Genomic DNA, 25,568 nt, shown 5'->3' with positions numbered 1-25,568 from the left:
GTTCAGGTTACTGTTAGACTCTTCAGTAGCTCTGAGCTGATCAAAGATGTGATTGATGCTGGCTCAATAAAATGGCAAAAGGGGCTGGCCCAAATTGCAACAGGACTTGTACTTTAAAACCAGACCCATTAATGCATTAAACGTTTAACCTGTATCGCCTGTATTACAAAACTACTGCTGAGTGGTAAATGCTTGAAGTGAAAGTCAAGGGGACACTAGGAGAGCAGCACGTGAGCCAGAGAGGGTGAGAGGGTCGTGGTCCTTTTATTGGTGGAACCCAATCCATTTTATGTATTTTTTACTGAGCAGTATAAGCTTCATAGGTGTGAGATTAGGTATTGTAACCAGAGTACGAGATAAATTGAAGAGATATTTTTTACATAGATTACAAAGGTTAAAATCGAGACACACACAACTATCTGATGATTTAAAAACCCTGTAATGCACCACACCCTCAAAGGATCAGAAGCGAGTACATATTTAACTTCCTTAGGAAACTGTGGACCAGTTTTGCAGCCGCCACTATTCCAAGTGGTGAAAATGCATCTGACACCGAAGAGCGCTGTATTGCTCGCAACTTTAATTTGAAGTCAAGTCATTTGCCAAGACTATAAAATGAACAGAGAAGCAGTATAAAGAGGACGTGATGACAGGCAGATTAGCATGAGTGGAGTAAGAGAAAGAAGACCGCTATGGGAGTAAGCAACTAACTGCTCGACCTCCCGGCCTGGTGCTCCGAAGATGTTCTGCAATATCGTAAAGCCTAGAAGAATTCGAGAATTATACCTTTCCGTCTGTAGAATTAAACTGACTGTTCCTTCCTTCAGGTCAAATATAAGTGGCGTGTTCCAGTTTTTCGTACTGAAATTAAAACAGAAAAGTGTATTGTTAGGGTGCATAGACTGAATAAACTGAAAAACAGAAGTGTTCGCATTAATATTGGAAACTCTTATGTATGGCACCCCTGGGTATGAACTGTTCAGCTCTTCCACTCGCCATAAGTGTTGACTGAGGTTTTGAAGAAGGTTAAAACATTTTCTTTCATGCGCATTTTAAAATGAACATTGGTGATAGCGTTGAACAAAGCATAATTCTTAGCAAATAATTTTAAACTCAAATTTAAAAAATACTATTTTTTTAAGTATTTAGCTCATCTAAAAAGCTTCACATTTTTAAGACACACTATCTCTTTGCTGAAGCCACAAAACATTTCAGCTAGGCACCAGCGGACAAAATGGTCAGTATGCATTCCATGATGACATGTTAAAAACAGCCATCTCTGTCAGGCTCACACTTAAAGCCTTTTTACTTACCGGTTAATCTCTTCATTCCGACTCAGTCTTCCTTGTTCCAATCCTTAGTAACATGCGCAGTGCACTCCCCTCCCAAACAGGCACTTCACCGCCCAACTAAACTTTGGACATAGGTCGCCATGTTGGAAGGTTCCACTCTGAATTCAGATTCTACACACCAGAAGCCACCAAGCTACATCTGCTTTCAGCTGAGGCAACGTACTACCCCAGCTGAAAGCAGACGAAGCCTGAGTCTGCCCTAGGATGAGGGGTGGGATGTAAAGAATGAAACGTAGAAGACAGAATCAGAACACTGCTATTATCTGTAAGTAGTAAAGACATTACAAATTCTGTACCTTCTTTCTTGTCCCAGTCCTTACTAACATGAGGATGTAGCGAAGCAAACCGAAAATCCATACAAATTACAACACGCAAGAAAGCCACTACACAGACAACTTTTATCAAAAACGTACAACAATTGACTCCCCTTCACCTTAAGCATACAGCAAGGTCAACAGCCCATATATTCCACAGTTCTGCCCTACTATCGCCATCCTCCAAGCCAAAATACACTGAAATACAAAAGAAAATCAGATAGCAGGAGCAAAGCTATCCTATATCGAAGCGCTTTTAGGCTTCGCCCAAGAATCCATCTTTCCCGCTGAACAGACCCTGAACACCCTCAGTTTAGGACTGGTCAAGTTCAGGTCACTGGTGACAGAAATGGTTGAACACAGCCCCTCCATCAAGTGAGCGACCGGCTGTTGGGAGTGCATAACAATGTCATACCGGGTCAGTCCGAGTAAAACAGAAGCAATGGCTGAGCACCTTCTACTTTGGGGTGACGACATTTCTTGCACATGGCTAAGGAACTCTGGCTCACACCAATGGAAACACAAGGAGATGATGGACAGAGTGCTGAAACTTTTCAGACACTGAACCCCAGTCACAGATCTGGGTTGAATCCATCATCGTTCTTTAGCTCACTTCGCCACCCCAGATCAAACACAGCTATATGCAAATCAGTCTTGACCCTGTGCATCATGTGAACAGTCCAGCCCGAACTGCCAAGCCGCATCTTCCCTGGACCGGAAACAAGCATCCTGGGACCAATGGGAAACAGCCTCCGATCAGGTCCCCCTCGATTTTCAGTCCTGGGGGACTTCTTGCTACAAACTTTTCCCCTTGCCCTTCCTGCCTAAAGAGATATTTCCTGTACCTTTGCACCTGCACTTTGACAACTAAAAAGACATCCAATAGCCGCAGGCACCAATCAGGTTTTATTGCTGATATTTATGGCTTTATTTCTTCTTTAGAATGCTTATCGCAAAGGATCTCTCCCTTGAGAAATGATTTTATTCTAATACATGCACAACACAGTATTAAATGTTTTATTGATGGTGTTATTACTGCAATGGTTTTAAGTAACTGTGCAAATAATAATCAAATAAATAAATACATTGCACTCCATCAAGGTAGCAAATGTCAGTTTCAGCTTTTACTGCCCTGGACCAAACCTCACAAGCGGGCTATCATTCTGATATATGTCAGTGGTGCACAACAAGTAAATGATCAAGGCCCAGCTAACCAGACTTCCTGTATAGGATACTCACCCACAGGAAAGCCCAGTGCTTCCAGATGCTGAATGCCTTCCTAGAACCAGTGCAGCCTCTTTCACCAGTTTGACAATTTGCTCTTTGACCAAACTCTCTAAACACCCTGCATTCAAGAGTCTCTCTACATGAGTTAGACAAAGATGCCCATCCCTAAGTTCATGTCAGTCTTTGGATCCTGAAAAACTCAGAGGCTAATTTTCCTCATGCTATCAAGGTTGGTACCATGCTGGACAAACTTGTGGGCTGATCAACCAGGAGCCCGATGCACCCCACCAACAAACCCCCTGAATCACACAGGGAAATTGCCATACACTAAAACTTATCAGTGGTTGAGCCATACACTAAAACTTATCAGTGGTTGAATCTCTACCAGAGAGCCAGCACTTAAGTCACCTGTATGTTTCAATCTCTGGTAAGGTCTTGGGGAAACCCTCCTGGCAAGGCAGGGAGGGGCAAGACTGCACTGAGCTCATAGCCAAGATTTGGAAGGTGGAGGGTGTCCAGGAAATAAACCTAATCAGTGGACTGAGTCAGGGCACAAAGCTTGTTGAATAGACTTGGAAATAAATCATGCATCAGGCTTTCAAGGTCAGAAAACATTTGCTGTCTGTTCTAGACAAGAAGAGGACATGTTTAACTTCTGCTGCTCAGAGGTTCTCGTCCTCGTATCATTGGAATTTCTTTGTTTCACTCACCAGCTATGGTAAGTTCCATAAAAGCTTCAAGTGTCAATCCTTCTGGAAAGGTGTTAGAAATAACTGCTCGGTGCCTCCTCCCAAGCCTCTGCAAGGTTCCTGATGGACTCACCAGGAAGGATAATCAATCACCTCCAGGCTTTCCTGGATTTATTGGGGGACTCAGATAAAAGATTGGGAGATTGAGGTGGCTCACCATGAGTAAAAGATGGAATTCGCAGAAACCCTCCATATTCTTACTCTGTGATCTCTGCCAGTCTATTTGTTGGGGTCCAGAGGGCTGCACTGCAATCAAAGTTTGGGATCTGCTGCTAAAGAGGACAATACCTGCCCACCTATACCCAAGTTATACACCCATGTGTTCTTCAAGTATAATTGATGAAGGCTTCAGGATATTAATCAACCAGAATACAAATCTGTGTTTGAACATGATCCGTTTCAAGCCCAAAACTCCTTTGTTCTGAGTGGAAAGACATTACTTCACCGCACTTGGAAACTGCTCAGCTTTACATTCATGTCCATCTAAGTCACTTTCATTCGCTCGAGTCTGGGATCTCCACATTCAATTCGAAGACCTGCCTTTCAGGCTGAAATCCACTTAAAAGGTATTCACACAGTTGCGGTTTCCAATGGCGAGTATTCCTAATGATGACATTTCTATTTATCCGTACTTGAATGAAGAGTGTTACATACAGGTCAGGCTCCTCTGGCTTAGTCTGCTGAATCCAAGGTTTGAAACTTAGTGTGACTCCAGGTGATTCTCATTTATCTGTCTAAGTCTCATTGGTTACTTATTCAGAACCTTCAGTTTACTGGGGCTGGATTATGGACAGACCTGGTATTGGTATTCAGTGTGAGTTTTGTGCTGCCAAGTTGTGGTCTCACCAACAGCTGCTTTTTTAGTCAGGAGGTAATAACTTTCCCAACTTGCGGAGTGTCAGATGTGCAGAGACTTGCAGTGGTGACTGGTTTTTGAGAATATGTCTGACAGTGTTGCCCAAGCCTGTCAGCTTGGACATTAACGCTCTAAGCTGGCTGAGGTACTAACAGGGGAGGCCCTCTTGACCCACAGACACAGGTCGCGTTGAGAAAGGGGAGACTTTTCAAGTGGTTGAAATGGAAGGAGTTGTATGCCATTCTTTTTGTTCTCATGATCTTTGTATTATAGGATTAGGGTTGCTTGGTGGTAATTTGGACAGACAAAATGGTGCTCTAGTCCTCTGGATCCATTGGTGGGAAGTGGGATAGATCTTTGGCCTTTGCAGTGATGGCCACCCAGATTTGGTATTGGGTGGTGGCACACACAAGTTGTTACCTCTCTCTTCTCAGAGCTTATGTCTCTCCCCGAAAACATTCGCATCTTCTGTGGGTGCTTCAGCAGTTCATATCTATTATCTCTAAGAAACAATGCCTTGCGTCACTGTTCTGTACTCACCTTTAAGTGTTAGGAGCACAGAAAGATGATGAAGAAACATACTCTATGGTGCACTTCAGTGCAGGCTTTACTATGCGTTCCCTACTGTTCCTTTGAATTGCACGTGTCTTGGCATGGATCCAGAAGAAGGTGAAGGAAGTGAATTTGGTTTTTGACTATAGGCGGAGAAGGGCAGTTGCCTCTTCTGACCCAGCAGTCAGTTTGCAGGGAATGGGCTCTTATAGAACACAACAGGGTCAGGAGGAAAACAAGAGGCAATCAGTACAACCTCCCAATACTACAAAATACCACAATAGAACTGTCTATACAAATGTATGGGGAATAACACAATGAAGTAGGATTATCAGATGGAGGAAGCTTTCCCTCCTTAAGGACTGAAGACCTCACTCACCCAATAAGGGGAATGTTTCGTGGGGGAATGGAGCCCTACAATATTTCCCTGGCTCCTCAGGTTTGCTGTCCTTCTCCCAGAGTCTTCCCAGTGGATTCAACTTTCATGCTTGAAGTTGAAAAGCTGGGGGCTCCAGAGCCATGGGCTTATCATTGATGGATCAGACTTCATTCAGTGCCTGGCGAGCCAAAAAGGGAGTCTGTTCTTGAGATTCCGACCTGACTCACAACTTAGGTTTTCTCCAGGAGGACTTTAAGTAGAGACTGGGTTCTTCTACTCTATTGGTCCAATGGGCAACCAAAAGAGGTTTTCAACGAACCAAGAAGAGGGGTATTTGTGTAGAGTCCCTTATTGCCTGGCTCTGGAACCTGTAGCTCTCCAGTACCAATCATTTGAACCCTGTGCAGTGACTTCCTACCAGATACTGTTGCTCAAGATATCATCCCAAGTAATAGTTGAATGTCTCGCACCTAAGAATCGCAAAATCCACTTCTTCACATTTGTTATAAATTACAATGTTTACAGCACAGTTTTTACTATTCATAGACGCCTACTTAGTTTCTCCATACTCTGCAACATTATTTGACTATAGTCCAGATAAATTATCAACCTTACTCTTCATTCCATGAAATACACTACCACTGGCAGCAGAATCTTTGTAAAACACCATGGTGCTGTTAACAGGAGAAACAGCATGTTCACAAATTTCTTAAGTTGGCCTTTACCTCTGAACTGCAGCTATCCCTGCCTCTCCTCCACTACTGATACAGCGAAATGAGCATCTTTCAAATCCATTTTGACCAACCAATATCCTCCTTGCAAAATGTCTCTTAATAGATAGATAGCACCGGTCTACAAAGGAAGCCATTAAATCCCATTTCTAACTGACCACCATCCTTTGTTGTTCTTTTACACCAACAAAATGCATTTAGAAATTGATTTTATTCCTGTTACACGTCTACAATGGCTCACTTGTTAAATATTAGTCTCACCTTTCTCTCCACCAGACTCATATGTCCTTCCTTGAAAATCAACTTTAACGTCTCTCTGACCGTAATTGCTTCCCTTGCAAATGTTACCTTGTAATCCGTTAACATCTCCAGCAATCATGCATTACTTGTAACAAATGCTTGAAATGGAAGAATAGAAGTGCAGGTACTCTGTGACAGAGTACCTGCTTGTTCCTGAGAAGTGCCGTTACTCTCCAATTAAAAGTATTAAGTTTTTCTTGAGAAGTGCAGGTACTCTCCCTCTCAAAATAAAAAAAGTCCCAGTACGACCCATGTAAACCACTGCTTGGAACGGTCTTCCAACTTACAAAAAGAGAGAGAGAGATATATATATATATTCCCTATCTTTATTAGAAAGAACCAGAAGAACTCACCATACTCAGCCAGGGCTCTGCTCTGAACTTGGCCCACATCCACTTGAGGCTCACTCTCGACTTTTCTGCTCTCAGGATAAATGCAAGTTGTGGCCTGAAACCCCCAAAATGCTCCTTGGTTCTGAAACTAGGACTTTTGAAACAATCAGCCAGGTGTATGTCCCCTTAATAAAACTTCTCTTGCCGAACACCTTTCTTTTCACATTTTGGGCGTAAAGTAAAGCATGAAAGTATTCACCAAAACTGTTAACTGTTCCTTCTCCAAATAGCAGCTCCTTTGCATCTACACTCGCTTCCGTACTTGCCATGTCACCCTGCTTAGGGCTAGGGCTAATCATCAATATTGCCTTATGTCCTTCCACATTCAATGCTTCATTTGCACTGCCTAATAAACAGAAGGCTGTTTGGGTCCAACCCCTAACTAGGGTCATAATGACCCCCTCCACAATATCCAAAGCTCTTGCTAATGACTCTTAAATGCCTAACAACTTGTTTTGCTATTATTTTAAAGACCTCCCGCGAGAAATTGGGTTGCTGGTTGACTGAGGTGTGAGCACTGGTCAAGCAACAAACACAATCCCTTGCAGGGAGAACCACAAAATGTCTGTAAATTAATCTGTTCTTAACCCTGGGTAGCTTAGCACAAAAAGCAGTGAGGCTTTCATGGGAGGCAATGTGTAAAGTATTTAGCACCACACAAACAGTAACAAAGTGAAAACACAACACAAGAAAAATCCAACACCCATTTAGAAAAACAGAGTAAATTTTTATAAATTATTGGATACAGAAACAGCAAAAATCCAATCAGTAGAACCAGAGTTACAAATATTTAAAGATGTTAGTAAAACTAGTGCCTGAGCAATCCAAGCACCAACTGCGGACATCTAGTCACACAAGACCGGGTCATAGTAAAAAAAATATGGTAGACTGCAATGGAGCGCAGCTCGGATACAAGAGGTGGATCAGGCACAGTTGGCGCTTTCCATTGGATAAGAAGAATTTCCAATAAAAATGTTCTGAGTAGGTAAAGTTTAGCGGGGCAAGGCTGAAGGCGGTACGAAGGAGGGAGTGTAGTCATTGGCGGGGAGCCTTGGGTTAAAGCTGCAGGGAATATTTCTACGTTCTGACTTAGTCTCTTTTTTTTGGAAATCAAAAATCTCCAGTGGGACAAGGCAGACGGTTATAGCTAAAGACAGTTCCACAAGGCCAGATACCTCTTAGGCAAAGGAACTCTGAAATGAATTTTCTGTAGTGGAAAAACATAGCAGGAGAAGCCACAAAGGGATTCCGAATAGCGATGCACCTTGGGTGGATAAGCGAGCAGGTTGATCCCTGTCTCCTCTTGGTTCTCTGAGTAGATTTTGAGCAGAATATTCTAAGTCCTCAGTTTTAGGATTTGGAAATCTGGACTCCTTTAGCACCACAACCAAGCATTCAAGACTGGTGGGACAGCACTTGGGGGTTCAGGTCTCACTTAGGCTGGTGCCAGGTACGGGTTCAGGATAGTGGGAGCCTTTTGTGCCCCTGTGGCTCTGAACAGGAGGCCAGAAAGCTAGCCCATGGAGTCACTCTGGCAGCCTTGGGTTCAGGTGTAGATGCAGGGCTCAACAGCAGGGCTGGCCTTCGAAGGCACAAGGCAGGCTCAAGGCAGCAAAGCAGTCATTCCAGGTGCAGTCACTGTCTTGCAGAGTGCAAAGCAGGTCACAACAGAAGGTAGTCTTCTGAGAGTCTTTCCGCAGGTCCAGGAGTGAGCTGAAGTGTTGGTGCCCGAGGTCCTCTTTTTATACCCTTATGCCCTCCTTCTGGGCACCAGGGTATACAAATAGACAGTGGTTTTGTAGTGTATTGAATCTCCCGACTCCCCTGCTCTGACTTCAAGCTGGCTGCAGTGAAAATGTGGAGGTGTTAGGTAATTTGTGTGAAGGCAGAACACTACCTATTCAGTTGCAAATGGGGCTGTGCTCAGCTCAGCCCACCTATCCTACCAGCAGATGGCCCAACCAGGCACACCTAATCCCTCTATTGTGTGACTGTCTGGAAAGAGTTAACAAAGTATAATTGTCAGTTACACCCAGTCATGTGACACAGGCCAAGCTGCAGTCACAAAAGGGCTCAGGGCAGAAAAATGTAAACTTTGCAAAAGTGCCATTTTCAAAATTATAATAAAACAAACAGACTTTACCATTAAATAGGGGTTTTTATTATAATTCCAAAGACACCAAACATGGCATAATGACTGCTCCCAATTCCAAATTACAGCTTATTAAATGTAATAAGGAATCTCCAATGTTATCCCATGGGAGGGGTAGACCTTATAGTAGTGAAAAACAAATGTAGGTTTTTTTTTACTACCAGGACATGTAAAACTAAAAAGGTACATGCCCAACCTTCCAATTACAAGGTACCCTGCTCTATGGGCTACCTAGGGCCTATCTTGGGGGTGATTTGCATGTAATAAATAAGAAGTTTAAGACTTAGCAAGGGGGTTTATTGCAAAGTCAACATGGCAGTTTTAAACTGCATTCGGCTGTAGTGTCAGGCCTGGGACATGTTTTTAAGGTGCTCCTTAAGTGGGTGGCAAAATAAGTGCTGCAGGCCCACAGGTAGGATTTAATTTACAGGCCCTGGGACTATGGTATCCAACTCTACAAGGGTCTTATGTGTAAATTTAATATGCCAATTGGTTATAAGCCAATCTAACATGTTTTAAAGGGAGAGCACAAACACTTTAGCACTGGTAGGTGCGCAGAGTCCTAAGGCCATCAAAAAAGAAGTCAGCAAAAACAGGAGGTCTGAAGGCATATTTTTAGTGCTTTCCAAAGCCATTATCATTAATGAATTTTACACTGTGGTTTAAGACACAAGTAAATGATTGTTGACCAATAAGGATATTCACCATTACCTAGCCCCTTATTTAAATTAATGGTCACAAATGTAAACTAGGAGACACAGCAAAAGCAAACACTTTTTCTTTTTTTAACAAACCTTTTCATTAAGCAGTTGTTCAGTTCACAGTTATTTAGATTGAATGAAAGCAAATACAGTAAGCCTCTTGCAGGAGGCATGAGAGAAACTACTTTTAAATGTGAAGTGTTCCACAGTTATGTTTCAAGAAGAACTCTAATAAGTAAGTCAGTGACTCTTAAGGTATTTTTACAGCTCTTAATGGCAGTAGATATGCGATGCTGCAATGTTAATTTCTAACACTACTAGGAAGAAATAGAAAGGTGATGTGGTAAAACAGCCTTGCGGTAAAGCCCAAGAAAATAAAATGCCCTACGTCTACATTTTTTGACAGCACCGGAGGCGAGGATTATACTCTACATTCTCACTCTATTTTACTCCAGAAGACTTCAACATGCTTATATAAAACTACCTTTCCCATCAACCCACGGGAAAAGAACTACAAACAGTTCTGAACCAAAGAACAGTCTCTCTCATAATCCTTCATAAAGAGCGTCTCCCAGAGTAACTTCCTCTTTCTTTCCTGCTCAAGCAGCAGATAAGTGTTTTTCCACATTTCCCTGTTATCTTTGTGTATTTAATCTGTGTGAAATTTCTTACAGTGCGTTTTTATGAAGGAACTTTGATTGTTTGCAGATCTCCGCCGCTGAAATGTGTACAGTTCTCATTTTGTGACTGGTCATTACAGTAATTGATTCACCGGGGCCTTTTGAGTGCAGTAAACATGTTGGCATGCTAGAGGGCGCACAAGTGAGAGACATGCTAGCCACATCTCAGTGCTCTGCGGGTGATGCGCTTTGTCTCAGAGAGCATGCTGACGAGCCGTTCCCGCTGAGCCTGTGGTTGTCAGGGTCTATCCCCACGGGCCGCCTAGAAGTCGAAAATGCCCTGCGGGGTCTGTATATTTTGGCATAATCAAAGCGACAAGACGGTCATGTATAAATGGGTCTGTATAAACAGGTTTCTTCCTTTTTTGTTGATTATGAGCGTGATGTGCTTAAAGTGATTATTGCCGGTAATGGGGCCTGGCACTGGCAAGGAGGTTTAAACCCTTTTAAATCTGGAACAGGGTGTTGGTTGGCCCCAGGGCAAGTCTCTTTACGTGCTTTCTAGTATACCTAAATTAACTGGTATCGTCCAGTGCCATATTATCGCCTAAAAGGGTTTAAACAAATAATGGCAATTTCACTTTGCAACAACTGGAGGCTGTATACATGGAAGAGGAGTCCCTTTCAAGGCTGATGGTGAATTCTGTGAGGTGGTCGATGCCTCAATACAGCAGGATGTCGCCTTAGTGATTGCGCTTCATTGGAAGCAATTACTTTTGTCCAATGCCTTTAAGTATGTCTTTAGATCAACCCATCCCAAGGGATCCCTCACACCGCCTGACCAGGGTGCCCAGCGACTTGTGGTAAATAATTTAATTACCGGTACTTAATTTGATGCGGAAAAATCTATAATAATAGCTCAGTAAAATAAGAGGCAGAATCCGTGGTATTAGAGGTTCGGAACGGGCTTTATTCCAAAATCAATTCAAATTGAGGACTCCATATTCCGTCACCACGAAGGTTCAGGAAGTGAAAGACAATACTTTATTGACAGATAATCATATTTATAGAAGAGGCATTATAGTGAAACAGATGCAGGAGGCGTAACAGTTGATAACAGAGATAAAATCATACATGCGTAACTAAAATGGGTGTAACTAGGCGTAACTAAAGAACGTCATTAGATATGATGTCATAAATGGGTGGTTCCATGAAAGAATTTCGCAATGTCAGCAAAAATACTTGGCAGAGATGCGCGCGCAGCAGCATGACGTGTGATTGACGTGTAACTAGAGGGTGAAGGGGACTTGACATTTAGCTCTACATGTGGAGACAGAAGTCTGGGGTTATGTCAACCTAATCCCAAATCATATCTAATATCCTATGTTTAAAGAACTGTGTTATCCAAAAAGAGAGGTCTCTTAGGATAGAATCTTATTCTATACTGACTATACTGACTGTTAGTGCGTGTACAAGCGTCTAAGTGTCTACACTAGATGCGAGGGGGTAGGAATATTCCATGGAAACAGGGCTATGAATTACTTGCATGAGGGCAGCGAGGCCTGGCCCCTTTTCACGGAAGCTGGAAGAATGTTTACCTAAACTACTAGACAGGAATGCATCGGATGAGGAGCGGAGCAGAGCAGATAATCTTGAAGGTGAAATACAGTTTTTGGCAGGCAGACAGGCCGAGTCAGGCACCGTTAGCCGCGCAGGGAGTAAGACAAAGTTCATGGATACAGATGCGAGCTCAGACTGGAGCTTTCAGAGGCAGAAGGCAGGAAAAGGCTTAATGGCAGAATCAGGGCCTACTCGCCTGGACTGTAAAATGGGATAAATGAACCATATAAAGCCGGTGGCCTTTCATACTTAGGAATAGAATATCCGGCCCATTCATGGCGGATCTGAAAGAGGACATGTTGACGGTGGACGCACATGTGTTTGCGTCTTCATAACTGGAACTGGAGGGAACATACATGTACTTGTGACTTATACATAAAACCGTTGGGGTCCAAGATAGGGGACATAACTGATCATAAAAATCCATATTTCCACATTCCCTCCTTGTCCCCTACTTGCCCTTAAGAGATATCAATCTTCATCAATCCGTTGATCTGTTCATATAACATCATTTGTTCTTCTTTCTTCTTCCGGGATCTTGAATGAAAACTTGGATGTGGGATACACGAGGTGGCACATAGACCACAAATCGCTGGCCCACATTGTAGACATAAGCAGCAACTGAATAGTATGAGAAAGCCAATACCTAGGAAGGAGAGCATTCTCCATCCCCAGGCTGACAACACGCACCAGAACCAACCGGACCAAGTCCAGGTGCCTGGACTCTGGTGTATCTGGCTTACAATCTTATGAAGGCGGGTTATGGCTTTATATACAGACGGCGAATTTTCTGGTATGAAAATGCAACAACTTGATCCGATGACCCTACAAGCTCCGCCCCTATCGGCCAGGATGACGTCAAGGACAAGACGATTTTGAAGCACAACAATCCGCATAGCAGACTGCTCTTCTGTTAAATTGCCTAAGGCGGAAATAGTTTCGTTCACTACTGCTTCAAGGGTTCTGGTTAATCTACGTATCAGCTTACTATTAGTGACTGTACCTATATAAGGAAAGAAACCTTTATTGAAATCTGTGTATTTTTCCCATGCTGTTTCAGTGTAATCGACGATTGGGAGATCTCTCTGCTGTCTATTGTGTACTAAATGAGTATTTCTATGATAATCAGGAGGAGCTAAGAAAACAGGTGGCAGAAGGAATGCTATGTAACAGGTACCATCCCAATCTAAAGGTAGGCGTATATATGCGGTCTGGCCACATATAAAGTAGGAATGGCGAGAAGCTCTAAATGTAGACTTGCCTTGATCACTGAATTCTATTACAGTGGTGCATCTACTATGGCCCATATGTATGGAACCATTCTTTCTTACACATAATTCACCTTTAACTGGAAATACTGACATAGCAGGCAAAATTGGTGCAGCTTCGGATTCAATATTCAGGATCATGAGATTAAGCGTGAAATTACCTAATCCATATACTTCATTTTCTAGATCAGTTCCTGTTCTTTTGGGAAGTCCCTCCTTGTTAGGGTAGCAGACTTTAAGCAAAACTAAGTTCAGGTTTCCCCATACCCAGTTGTCTTGATAAGCTACTGAGTTTGAATCTAAGGAATTAATTAAACTAAACCATGCTCCACAGGAGCCATTGTGTGTGAATGGATATGGAAAGAGAGGCAGAATTCCCTTATAGTTCTGATAGGGAGGGAGTCGGCCACATATCCAACAATTTGTAGCATTGCTAGTCTGATGGGAATGATGTAACATACTAATAAAAGTGTTGTTGCACAGCGCAAATCTATATGACAACTCATGCGGGGGTAATTCACTAAAAGAATGTTCAGCAGTAACATTGTAAACATGTTTAGAAATAGGATAATATATGTGCAACAATATACTTGCAGCTATCATTAAAAGACATAAGAAAAACAAAATTAATAACGTCACTGTGCAATGACTACGCAGTGATTTACAGTACGCATGTTTCTTCAACTGCATTTGATTATTTCTTTCTCTATTCCGGTCCAGAGGATACATGTCAGAGACAAATTCAACCGATTCACCTTGGAGAGGACTTAAACAATCAAATTGTCTGACTGACTGGACCTCAATTTTAGTCTATATAGTTCTGAGTTCGATTGTTCAACCAAAGGAAGCTTTGAGTCAATTGGTGAAGACACGCGAGGTGTAACGTTTACATCAGACGGTAGTCCATGAAATTTCTTGATATGACTTGAATGTATCCAACCTTTGCGACCTTCGATCTTCACGGCTGTCTTCGTGGCGAGCAGTACAAGTTGAGGCGATTTCCACCTAGGATCCAGCTGAGTCTTCCGGTCAAAATTACGCACTAACACCAAGTCCCCGGGAACTACGTCATGGGGTTTCACCTCGGTGTTGTCGGGAAAGGCTGCAGCTACCTGTGAATGACAAGATTGTAGTGCAGACATCAAGGAAGCCAGGTAATCTGTCAGCATATTACAGTCAACGTCAGTGATTTTACGAGGTATAGGCGTCCCCCACATATTTGGTGGTCTACCGAAGATCACCTCATACGGGGATAGCCCTGTTCGAGAGTGTGCTACCATTCTCATGTAAAAGAGTGCAACTGGTAAGGCTACTACCCAGTCGACACCTTTCTCTCTACATATTTTGGACAATCTAATTTTCAGAGTTTGATTATGTCGTTCCACGAGACCTGCTGCCTCGGGGTGTCGGACACAGTGGAATCTCCATTGATAGCCTAACAAAAGTGAAACGTGTTTCATTAGTTCGGATGAGAACGGCTGGCCGTTATCTGAGTAGACAGCACGTGGTAAGCCGTACCGTGGGAAGAATTCTCGAACTAACTGTTTGGCAGTAGTCGGGGCAGTGTAATCTGAGACCGGGTATGCCTCTGTCCAACGGGAAAGAGCACAAACAACTACAAGAACATATTTGAATCCTCGACATCGTTCCATCTGGATATAATCCATCTGGAGGACTTCAAAAGGGTGATCAGGAGGCTGAAATCCACCCTGTTCTACGGGAATGCTTTTACCTGGGTTAAACTGACAACAGATCATACAGGTACGAACTTTTTGTTTAGCTGCTGCTCGTAAATGTTTGTTGAACCAAATGTGTTGAATGCTGTCTAGCATAGCTTTTTCTCCTAGGTGCGCTGGACTATGTATTGTATTAATGATAACTTGGACCATTGAGTCGGGAAGAAACCATACAGATTTTTCCTTCGTCATCCATCCCTGATCGGTTTGGATCCCTCCTAATTCAGTCCATTTCTTTATTTCTTCTGGTGTAGCATGTGTCTGTATGTCAATTACGTCAAGAGCGGGATCCTTAACCATCATGCAATGTGTTGGTGTCGGAACTATTGTCTTTGTCATGTCAGATGTGTGAGTTTGAGCAGTCTGTTTAGCTGTTCTGTCAGCTAGATCATTGCCTTGGGAAATGATATCAGTAACTTTCGTATGAGCTTTACATTTCATAATTGATATTGCAATGGGTAGATGTATTGCATCTAATAAGGCATGAATGAGGGGTCCGTGCTGAATGTGGGCACCGTGAGAAGTTAAATAACCTCTCTCTCGCCACAGCACGCCGAAGTCATGTACAACTCCGAATGCATAACGTGAATCAGTGTATATGTTGACTTTCTTATTTGTGGCTTGAATACAGGCTTGTGTCAGAGCGATGAGCTCTGCTGCTTGAGCTGACAAGGTATTAATACGATTTGTTTCAATGACTTCAGTGTCTGTTGTGACTGCATACGCGGCCACTAGCTCTCCTGTACTTGTTCTCATACATGAACCATCTACATACAACGTCAGGTCTGGTTCTGACAATGGGACGTCTGTCAAGTCTTGTCTGGGTTTCGTCGTGATAGTAATAACTTCAATACAATCATGTGCTAGTGGGTCTGTTCCATTTACTGGCAAAAGTGTGGCAGGATTCAATGTACTACAACGTCTGATTTCTATATGTGGCTGAAACAATGTTAATTCGTAACCGGTGAGTCTCGCTATAGTCAAGTGTTGTGTTTGCGTGCGGTTCAAGAGAACCTCTACTGCGTGTGGTACTTGTACTGTCAATTGATGTCCTAACACTATGGCATCGCTTTGTCTGATTGCTAAAGCTGTCGCTGCCACTGATTTCAGGCACGCAGGCAGAGCCTGAGCTACGGGATCTAATGTACTAGAAAAATAAGCACATGGTTTGTGTGCTCCTGCTTGTTCCTGTGTGAGTACTGACAAGGCAGTACCTTCGCGTTCTGTAACAAAGAGTGTAAACTGTTTACTGTAACATGGTGTTGCTAGGACAGGTGCTTGACATAAAGCTTTCTTTAAGCTTTCAAAGGCGTGTGTATGTTCCTGAGTCCAAGGGAGGACAGTCGATGTGGCCGCCTCCTGTGTTGTCAACTGAATGAGTGGTTTTGCTAGAAATGCATACTGAGGGATCCACTGCCTACAATATGAAGTGAGGCCTATAAAAGCTCGTACCTCCTTTTGTGTCTTGGGTATTGGCATGTTAGCAATTAACTGGATGCGATCTGGTGTAAGCTGCCTTCCCTCCTTGGACAGCGAGTGACCAAGGTAAACAACTCGCTGAACACAGAATTGCAGCTTAGAAGGGGACACCTTGTGCCCCTTTTCGGCCAAAAATTGTAAAACCGTCAGTGAAGCTTTTTCACATTCAGGTTCGCTTCTAGCGGTGATCAGCAGATCATCGACATATTGAAGCAGGGCAGTGTTGACTGGCATGTGGATACTGTCAAGTTCTCGTTTCAGTGCTTGGCTATAGATGCTGGGGCTTTCTGTGAATCCTTGAGGTGCGCGTGTGAATTTAAAGCTTCGTCCATTTAAACTAAATCCGAACAAGTATTGGCTTTCCGGATCTATTGGGACGCTGAAAAAGGCATTCTTGAGATCAATTACAGTAAAGAATGTTGCTTCGGAATCAATGGCTGTCAGTAATGAAGAAATGTCTGGAACTACGGGGTATTGTGGTACAATACATTTATTTAATTCGCGCAGATCAATAACCAATCGATATACTGGCGGGGCTTTTGGATCAGTTCGTTTAAGAATCGGAATTATCGGGGAATTACATACATTGGAGTCGGTTTCCACAACCACTCCTTGGGTAATAAGCTCGTCAATGATTTGCAGTAAAGCCACTACAGCATCTGGGGGTAACTTGTATTGTCGCATTCGTGGTAGTACCACTCCTGTCTTTAGTGTGACTCGATATGGTGTAATGTTCATGCAACCAACATCTGTAGGGCCTTGCGCCCATAAATGTGCGGGTAAAGTCTGCAGTCGGTGATCCATGTCTCGGGACACGTAGTGCCCTTTGAAATCACGTAAAAACAATCTTACTCCTTCCGGAGAACAACATATTATAGCTCCTAGAGCTTTCAATGTTTTTATACCTAACAGGTTTTCTGGACATGATTTAGTAAGCAATAAATCTGTAGTTCGTGTCAAAGGACCATTCGTAAGGGGAAGAGGCTGTGATACTTCGTTAATGATAGGTTTTCCTGAAAAACCAAGGGAAATATTCTGTGAGCCTGAGAGGGGTGCCCCTGGAACTTCACTACGTTTTATTGTTATTCGGCTTGCCCCTGTATCAAGTAAAAATTTTCTATCCTGGCCTAATAGTTCACTGTGTACATAAGGTCCTTCTTGATCTACAGGGACCTCGATAAGGGGTAAGCCAACTTCCCTCTCTAGGCTGTTTCATGAGTATCGTTGATACTCAGGATAGTCATACTGTGCGGTCTGGTACATCTGTTGTGTCGTTGTCTGTGTGGCAGCAATAGGCTGCGGTGGTGGAGCTGGCATAGACTGTTGCGGAGCTGGCATGGCCTGTGCATGCTGCGGGGCTCCTTGTTGGTTCTGATCCTGTCTAAGTGGCCGTGGTCTTTCTTTTGTATTACCTATGGCGATATTATGTTTTAAAACTGGACAATCGTGTACATAATGACCTGGCTGTTTACAATAGTTGCATGTCCCCTTTACAGAACCTGCTGAAACACTGGACTGTGTCATACCCTTTTTATGACCGTCAGCTGGAACTGTCTGGGAGACTAGCATTTTCATTTTCGTGTCTTTCATGCGTCTTTGTTCATGTTCTTGTTCCTCTCTAATTCTATTGTGATGGTACTGTAGCATTTGTAACATTTGTGACGGAGTGTTACCTTGCCAGGTACTCTCGAATTTCAATACTCTATTCTTAACTTGGGGCAGGGCATTTTCAACTAATTTTGTCACAAACAGATGTGGATATGATTCGCTACTTGCTTTTATTCCACTATTTATACCAAAACATTTTTCGAATCGGGCATAAAAATCACTAGTGTCTTCATCTTGCTTTTGTTTACAGGCTGAGATTGCACCCCAGTCTTCCTTTTTCGTAGTTAATAAACGTGGCAGTACCTGTACTAATAAACCTGGTAGTATTTTGGTCTTTTCCCCAAGCCCTAAACCTGGACCTCGAGCTGTTTCTTCGTTTTCTAATGCTGTCCAATCTATCTTTTGGTCTCCCACCTCCCAATCCTTTTCTTTGAGTTTTTCGTAAATGCCGGCAGGCATTAATACCTTTAATATTTTCATAATGTCGGGATAGGTATACTCTCCCATGAGCAACATGTCTTTAATTTCACGGTGGAAACCCGCTGGGTCTTTGTCATGACTGGGTACCACTTTCTTCATTTCTAATAGTTCCATTTTGGATATGGGTGTTTATACAAACACACGTTTAAACCGATTGTCATCACCTTTTATCGGGTGCACTTCGCGTAAGGGATTCTGTCTATCCATATAATACGTCGTTCTTTCCTTGATGGGCAGTGAGACATGTTCGGGGCATACAAAAAGAATGTACTGCTTTCTGGATTCTAGTATTTCTCTAATTAACTCAGTACCTGAACCTCTCCATTTATTCGTGAGTAATTCAGTCAATATATCAGGTAAGGGACCAGGATCGGAGTGTTGGCTTTTATATAATACGAGGAGTTGTTGAATCATATAGATACCAGCTAAACGCTGTTCATCTGGGTTGAGGTTCAAAAACGTGTGTGCTAGTGTATCATCACTATATTTTCCGGGACTGTCAACCCAGTGAACGGCTGACCTGGCTAATTCTTGTTCGTCCATAGAATCGAGTATATGATAACCCCTTCGTTCTCGGAGTAATTTGTCAGCGGCTTGGAACGAATGTTCGGGGGACCTTATATTTATTATAGGTGTTTGGAAATTTCTGTTATTATCTGGACGTATCGGACGTATCGGATCAGTAAAGCATCTAGTATTATTGCAAGATCTTCCTCTACCTACATAGGCCATTGTTTCTAACTGTCCTGTGGGCAGTTCTAATTCTTCCTCCTCTTCGGTTTGTTCAGGCTGGTCTACTGCTAATCTTTCTTCGTGTATTCGTTCTACTTCTTTGCGGATTTTTCGGCACATAGCTATTATACTTAATCGTTTATCATGTCTCCCTTCTGATATATTCCGACTCCATGTGGTAAGAATTTGCATTTCTTCCGGATTTACTCCTGGTCGGTCTTGATTTCTGACCACACAATTTATGAGGAAACGTAACAGTTCTCCCTGTATCTCCACTTTCTGGTACTCCATGGCTCTATTAATACTTTCAGAATCTCGCCCTGACTGGACAAAATGATATATATTTTCTAAATGTGTAGTCATTCCTGGTAGCCTCCCTAAATATATTGCAGCTCGTCGGATACGTAATGATGCCAGCAGCATTTCGTCCTCTTTGCCGGGCACAGGATCATATCTACAATCTATTAGAAGTTCCTTAAGCATGTCGGGAGTTACTAGTTTGGGCGTACGTTGGTGAGCTAATTCTTGAAAGGAAAGTTTATTTACTCTGGGTGGCGTGGAAAAAATGTTTGTTGTACCTCCTGTAGCACCGCCTGGGGTGCTGGGTGTGAAAGGATTCGTTGAACGTGATATAGCAACCATAGGTGTGGGTACAGCTGTAGAAACAGATGTGCTTGCCGGAACTTGTATCGGAGTTTGTTGTTGCGGAGGTACAGACGGAGGAGGGTCTTGGCGTTGAACCCCCTCGGCAGGCGGTCTATGTGGCGCGGTATTAGCATACTCGGGAGCTGCGTCGTCTAAATAAGAGGAAAGGAAAACATCTTCTGTGGTTCTGGGATGCCCTTTGGGATGTGCTTTTATCGGAAACAATGGGGGTGGCAAGTCTTTTGGTATCTCCGGAGTAGCCTTAGGTAACCCTTCGGCCAGAAGAGGATACATACCATTCATAAGGGCATTTCTTTGTCTGTCTACTTGTTCTGATTTTACTCGAGTACCTTCTTCAATTAATAGATTTTCTCGGACTTTATTTGAATTCTCCTTACTCTTCTCTTCCTGTCTACGTGCTTTTTCTGTACGTCTATACGATTCTTTACGCCATAATTCAATGGCATCTTTCTGTGATTGTCTAGCTTTCTTTTTCCATAATTCTTCCTCTACTTTCATGATGCAATCTGCATCCCAGGTCCCAGCTGCGGGCCACCTCTGACTTTCTGGTAATTCCTTGGTGTAGTCTGCCCATAAATCAAGAAATAATATGGCGTCTAGGCCATGTTTATGATACATGAAGTACCCTGGAGTGTCCCTAGGAGGAATGGGAACAGCTTCTTCGAGTACCCCTTTTCTAGTTTTGATCTGTCTTAATTTCGAAAAGAGCGGCATATTGAGAACTGATCTGATACCTAATTCTGAACACGTTTTTAATACAACCAAACACAATAATGAACAGTCATTCACACCACAATATGCAGAACGTATTTAAAACATTTTAACATTTAACATTTAATGAACAACAATGATGGCCATTTAGGGAACTAGTCACTAAGCATAATACTCGGCACTAACTAGGTAATTCTGAATTATATACTAGACATACTTGATATACTGCTGAACAGTACAGATACACTGCTGAAACAGTGCAGACCGGATTTGTGTACCCAAACCCGTCTTGACCGGCACAACCTATGTGCACGTCAGAACGCCTCCCCGACAATGGTACTCACCGGGTAGCTCGGAACGGAAGGCCTCGGAACTGAACTGAACTGGACTTGGACCGGACTGGACTCGACTCGAAACTTCGGAACTTCGGAACCTGGTGGGCCTCTGTATACCTCGGATCTTGCTCTCTCAGCTAGGCTCTGGTCGGGATACTTCGCACTTCTCACCGCCTCGTCTGGGTGTTGATCGCAGCCTCAGTTACCCCCGCTCGGCAGGAGGGAGATACAGGAAATCCTGTGGGTACGCGTTGTTGTCCGTCCAGCTGTGGCAGGAGACCGGGCCTGCAACGCACCTCCGGCGCGTGAGATGAGAAAGTGTCCCTGTTCGGGCGCCATTTATGTGGTAAATAATTTAATTACCGGTACTTAATTTGATGCGGAAAAATCTATAATAATAGCTCAGTAAAATAAGAGGCAGAATCCGTGGTATTAGAGGTTCGGAACGGGCTTTATTCCAAAATCAATTTGAATTGAGGACTCCATATTCCGTCACCACGAAGGTTCAGGAAGTGAAAGACAATACTTTATTGACAGATAATCATATTTATAGAAGAGGCATTATAGTGAAACAGATGCAGGAGGCGTAACAGTTGATAACAGAGATAAAATCATACATGCGTAACTAAAATGGGTGTAACTAGGCGTAACTAAAGAACGTCATTAGATATGATGTCATAAATGGGTGGTTCCATGAAAGAATTTCGCAATGTCAGCAAAAATACTTGGCAGAGATGCGCGCGCAGCAGCATGACGTGTGATTGACGTGTAACTAGAGGGTGAAGGGGACTTGACATTTAGCTCTACATGTGGAGACAGAAGTCTGGGGTTATGTCAACCTAATCCCAAATCATATCTAATATCCTATGTTTAAAGAACTGTGTTATCCAAAAAGAGAGGTCTCTTAGGATAGAATCTTATTCTATACTGACTATACTGACTGTTAGTGCGTGTACAAGCGTCTAAGTGTCTACACTAGATGCGAGGGGGTAGGAATATTCCATGGAAACAGGGCTATGAATTACTTGCATGAGGGCAGCGAGTCCTGGCCCCTTTTCACGGAAGCTGGAAGAATGTTTACCTAAACTACTAGACAGGAATGCATCGGATGAGGAGCGGAGCAGAGCAGATAATCTTGAAGGTGAAATACAGTTTTTGGCAGGCAGACAGGCCGAGTCAGGCACCGTTAGCCGCGCAGGGAGTAAGACAAAGTTCATGGATACAGATGCGAGCTCAGACTGGAGCTTTCAGAGGCAGAAGGCAGGAAAAGGCTTAATGGCAGAATCAGGGCCTACTCGCCTGGACTGTAAAATGGGATAAATGAACCATATAAAGCCGGTGGCCTTTCATACTTAGGAATAGAATATCCGGCCCATTCATGGCGGATCTGAAAGAGGACATGTTGACGGTGGACGCACATGTGTTTGCGTCTTCATAACTGGAACTGGAGGGAACATACATGTACTTGTGACTTATACATAAAACCGTTGGGGTCCAAGATAGGGGACATAACTGATCATAAAAATCCATATTTCCACAGACTGCACAAGCCCAAAGCAGATGTGGGAGTCGATCTAAGTGCCTTCGACAGGCCTTCCTTTCCAGGCCCCCCCGCCCCCACCCCGGCCTGGAAAATAACCCTAGGGCGCTGCTGGGCCACGCGCCTCATGATGCAACCTCAAACCCCTCCTTCCAGGATGGGGCCAATGATGATTCCCATGGCGATTCCCACCATAAGGTGGGCCTTTCGAGATCATGGCGCCCCATCCCCCGATTCCACTCCAGTCCTCTCACATGATGACCCGGATGGTAAGTCTGATATGCTGGATCCAGATGATCTCATCCACCCCAGATTAGTAGAATGATCCCCTTTGGCCAAAGTAGCCAAGTTGGTGGTGGACCGCCTCTATAAGCCCCTTGAGAAGGAGGTGCGTGCCCGTTACTGGGCTGAACATGCACGCCCCTCACTGGCAAGGAATATGGCTTGCACTCCAGACATTGATGCCAGAATAGCCGCATTTTGGGCAAAATATTTACGTGACCCTAAAAAGGGTATAGATCGGTGCTAGAAGTTCAGTTCTGGCAGGTCAAGATTTTTGGTTAAAGTCCTACAGCAACCCTATCTCACCAGAGACCCTCTCTTGGTAGGCACAACATGCAGTAATTTTCTTGGGCAATGTGAATTGCGCGCAGTCCATGGAGAGGTGGCACCCTCTTCTAATAAAAATTGACCCAAAGCTGGGGGGCCTGACTTCTACAGTAGGAGAGGTGGTGAGCCAAGGGGGACTGTTTGAGTACCCATTTATAAAGGAGTTGGAGATGTCTGTTGCTACTTTGACGTACCATGACAAGGCACAGGCCTCTATTAAACAGATTTTCCACGAAGTGTTGTACTACAATACATTAAGAGACTGTCACCGGACATTGTGTTACTCCAGGACCCCACCTCATAGGCAACACCTGCAAAGCAATGCACAGATGGGGTTACTTGATGGTAGCACACGCGGGCTTTACTTCTAGCTCCAGGGGCGTAGGCATTATGCAAAAAAAGTCATTTCCTCTCTCACTCACCTCCACCTACGCAGATGATCGGGGCAGATACGTCGTAATTACGGGCTCTTGGGAGGGTCGAGCTGTTACCTTTATGTCAGTATATGCACCCCCGGGGCTACAGGGAATAACGTTCACTGATCTCAGCGCTGTTCTGTTAACTTTGCCTGAGGGACAATTGGTGCTTGGAGGCGATTTCAACTCCATCACATCGGGGACACTAGACAGACATCCCCCTCGCACAACCTCTCCCGCAGCACATACCTTCTCCGGTTTCCTGGAGGCAATGGGGCTGATAGATAGTTGGAGAACATGCAGCCCAGACAAGATCCAACACCCCTTTCATTCACGGGCACATAATAGCCTATCCCGCCTTGACTACATAATAGTTCCGGCTCCACAAATCACAGACATTCACGAAATCCGACACCTGGCCAGAGGTATTTCCGATCATTCCCCTTTGTAGGTCCACATAGTACTAGACCACACGCAGGTGGGACGAATCGCCCCAATAAATCCTTGGTACCTCAAGAATCCCAAAATTAGAAAAGACCTCAATAAAACCATGGACAATTTCTTTCTCGAGAACGAACACACAGTTAGGTCCCCCCAAACATTATGGGAAGCGTTCAAAACGGTAATCCGAGGGCAGGCCCTTTCTCTTATTGCGGGCTCCAAGAAGAATAGGATGAAGGACATCTCCGACATAGAACAGGAGATCTATCGACTAGAGCAGGATGTCAGCTCAGACACCACACCGGAAGCCCTTCACTTTCTCCGGCTGCGGCAGGAGGAGTACCGGGCATTGGTCACTGATCGAGCCAAACAAATGGGACAGGAAAGGCTGGGCCGCATATATGACTGGAGTGACAAGGCTGGCAAATTGCTCGCCTGGCTGGACAAGAAAGAGAAAGCCAGCAAGCTCGTATCAGAAATTGCTGGTGCTGACGGGTCCCCTGTAACTGACCCTCAAGACATAGCTAACCCCTTTGCAGCTCACTTCCAAACGGTGTATAGATCAGTGGCACCTTACCCTGAGACTGATTTTTCGGATCTTATCAAAGATATTTCTCTTCCTACACTGTCTGAATCAGACCAAACATTTATTGATAGTGCCCTCTCTGCGGATGAAAAGCGGCAGCTATAAGAGCATTACATCCGGTAAAGGCCCTAGGCCCAAACGGCATTCCTATCGAACTTTACAAACTCCGTTGGGATAAAATGGCCCCCTACCTAAAATCCATGTTTGAAGATAGCCTTAAGCAGGGGTCATTGCCGGAAGATTAGAGAATTGCTACCATTGTAACAATCCACAAAGAAGGAAAACCCAAGACGGAATGCTCTTCCTATCGCCCTATACCGTTGCTAAACGCGGAACCCAAAATCCTAGCTGAAGTACTTGCTACGAGGCTGATTAAGGTGATAGGCGATCTAGTCCACCCAGATCAATCAGGATTCATGCCTAAAAGAAACACTGCTCTTAATCTGCGCAGACTGCACGGAGTCTTGGGTAGAGTACCGACGATACGCGAGGATGCCATTATAGTCTCCCTGGATGCAACAATGGCCTTTGACACGCTAGAGTGGCCGTATCTCTTTGCAGTACTCAATAAATTCGGGTTTGGACCCAATTTCTGCCGGTGGGTGCAACTGCTATATAGCGCACCGATGGCTCAGATAGTTATGAACAACAGGAAGTCAGAACCCTTTACCCTCAGCCAGGGAACCCGTCAGGGATGCCCACTTTCTCCTTTACTGTTCGCTTTGGCCCTTGAGCCTCTGGCGGCATGGATACGCAAGGATGTAATGATCCGTGGCATACGGTGGTCAGCGAACTGGGAGGACCATATATCTTTATATGCGGACGATATTCTTCTGTATCTCACGTCCCCGAAGAGATCATTGGTCGTAGTCTTTGACATACTGGATATTTTTGGCAGGTACTCTGGGTTTCGCGTCAATTGGCAAAAATCGCTTCTCTACGTCCTCTGGGGCAACTCCCCTCCTCTACCCCGCGCCTGCCCGATACCGGTAGTCTCAGAAGGCTTCAAATATCTA

General features: G+C 43.9%; 1 protein-coding gene across 1 annotated transcript in view; it reads right to left on the bottom strand.

Moving 5' to 3' along the window:
* The window catches only part of IFT80 (intraflagellar transport 80), a 455,321-nt gene that overhangs the window by 142,414 nt on the left and 287,339 nt on the right, over positions 1–25,568 (bottom strand). Inside the window, exon 11 of the mRNA XM_085634720.1 lies at positions 787–861. Coding sequence (XP_085490846.1) covers positions 787–861 — 75 coding nt within the window. The remainder of the gene's footprint in view (positions 1–786; positions 862–25,568) is intronic.

The sequence above is a fragment of the Triturus cristatus genome, chromosome 11 (assembly GCF_964204655.1).
Source record: "Triturus cristatus chromosome 11, aTriCri1.1, whole genome shotgun sequence".
NCBI classification, from domain to species: domain Eukaryota; kingdom Metazoa; phylum Chordata; class Amphibia; order Caudata; family Salamandridae; genus Triturus; species Triturus cristatus.
Note: the sequence above shows the minus strand (reverse complement) of the source record. Positions and strands in the feature narration are given on the sequence as shown.